This window comes from Myotis davidii, unplaced genomic scaffold (assembly GCF_000327345.1).
Source record: "Myotis davidii unplaced genomic scaffold, ASM32734v1 scaffold174, whole genome shotgun sequence".
NCBI classification, from domain to species: domain Eukaryota; kingdom Metazoa; phylum Chordata; class Mammalia; order Chiroptera; family Vespertilionidae; genus Myotis; species Myotis davidii.
Window position 1 is genome coordinate 5,203,644 of NW_006289087.1, and position 1,740 is coordinate 5,205,383.

At 44.8% G+C, this 1,740-nt stretch overlaps 1 protein-coding gene across 1 annotated transcript in view; it reads left to right on the forward strand.

The window, feature by feature from the left end:
- The window catches only part of GPATCH2 (G-patch domain containing 2), a 79,148-nt gene extending 77,813 nt beyond the window's left edge, over positions 1–1,335 (forward strand). The window contains exon 9 of the mRNA XM_006761340.2: positions 442–1,335. Coding sequence (XP_006761403.1) covers positions 442–671 — 230 coding nt within the window. The 3' untranslated portion in view covers positions 672–1,335. The remainder of the gene's footprint in view (positions 1–441) is intronic.
- The last annotated feature ends 405 nt before the right edge of the window (positions 1,336–1,740 follow it).

Below are 1,740 nucleotides of genomic sequence, written 5' to 3' on the forward strand. Positions count from 1 at the left end.
CTGACCATCTGGCCGACCGACCAGCCGATATATTTGACGCGCCTGGCAATCTGAAAGGCTAAGTTGATGCATGCATGTGTGATACATATAAAGCTCTTGCTGGTGCCAAACATGTATGTTTCGATCTGACATGTGGATCATGAATTTGGTTGACACTTCTATTATAGAGAAAGGGCGAAGAGCGATTAAAATATTTTTTCTAATTAATTTCCTTTCATGTACACGAATCTGTGCATGGGGCACTAGTTGGTTAATAAAATGACAAGGTTTCAGGTGTATTAAAGAAGTATTTTGGTAAGGCATTTATGTATTTTTTTGTAAGTAAGAGATTCCCTCCCAGGTGCCTCTGTGAAAGGAAACTGAAGAGAGCGTGGTTTTCTTGGCCCGAGAAGACCTTTGCCTGTGTCAGGACTAACATCCTTTGTCATTTTACATTTTCAGGATTCGTTGGGGAAAACGCCCAGCCCATCTCAGAAAACAACATAGGGAACCGCATGCTCCAGAACATGGGCTGGACACCTGGTTCGGGCCTCGGACGCGATGGCAAGGGGCTGGCCGAGCCCATTCAAGCCATGCAGAGGCCAAAGGGATTGGGACTTGGATTTCCGCTACCAAAAAGCACTCCCGCAGCCCCCAGCACCCCCATCCCCGCCTCGGGGACATCCACCTAAGAAGAAACACTGCACAGTTTTGCTTCGCTTGCTCTGTGTCCCGTTGTTCTGAAATCACAGCACAGCTTCTGTTCGTGGAGCAGAAATCGACAAGGCCTCAGACTTGTCCCGCCAGCTTCCTAACCGCATCCAGACCTACCACGGCGACAGAGATGCGCTTTCACCCCAGCTCATGGTGCTCAAGTTCAAACCATTCCCTTTCAATGTCGGCAACTTTCGGCTGTTTTTAGATATGAAGAACAGTTCATTTCTCTTATTTATTTTGATGGCAAATGCCAGTAATGTCTAATGCTTTTAAGCTTGATTCAGTCACGTATGGGTGTGAGCCCGGGCAAATGTGAGTGCACCCAAGGGTTTCTAAAATGAGACAGGCTGGGGAGGTTGTGTCTCCTGTCACCCCGATCGAGGGTGACTCAAAAGACCCATCAGTGAGGTCCTAAGCGAATCTTTGATTGAAAGACGTGTCAGTTCCATATTTGTTGAGTTTGGCGTTTGTGAGTAAGTGTGTGTGTGTGTGTGTGTGTGTGTGAGGATTCTCTAATGGGGAGAGGTACCCATTAATCTTCTAACCTTGGACAGTGTGGTGTGAAGTTCACAGTTGACCAACCGCAATTAACGTATCCCTCTGACGTTTTGACAAAAATAAACCTCATCCCTATTATCACCAGAGTGCCCTCAACATTACTTTAGTGTGTGTTTTATAAATTTTACCTCATTTAGAACATAAAGTAATTATTGAAAGAAAAATGTATTTTTAAAATTCATCATGATTGAACTATAAATTCTATTAATCTAGACCAGTGGTTCTCAACCTTCTGGCCCTTTAAATACAGTTCCTCATGTTGTGGCCCAACCATAACATTATTTTCGTTGCTACTTCATCACTGTCATGTTGCTACTGTTATGAATCGTCATGTAAATATCTGATATGCAGGATGGGCTTAGGCGACCCCTGTGAAAGGGTCCGTTCGACCGCCAAAGGGGTCGCGACCCACAGGTTGAGAACCGCTGATCTAGACTGACTTCTACCTCTCTCTTCCCAAAGGTTGATTTTTTTTAAAAAAGATCA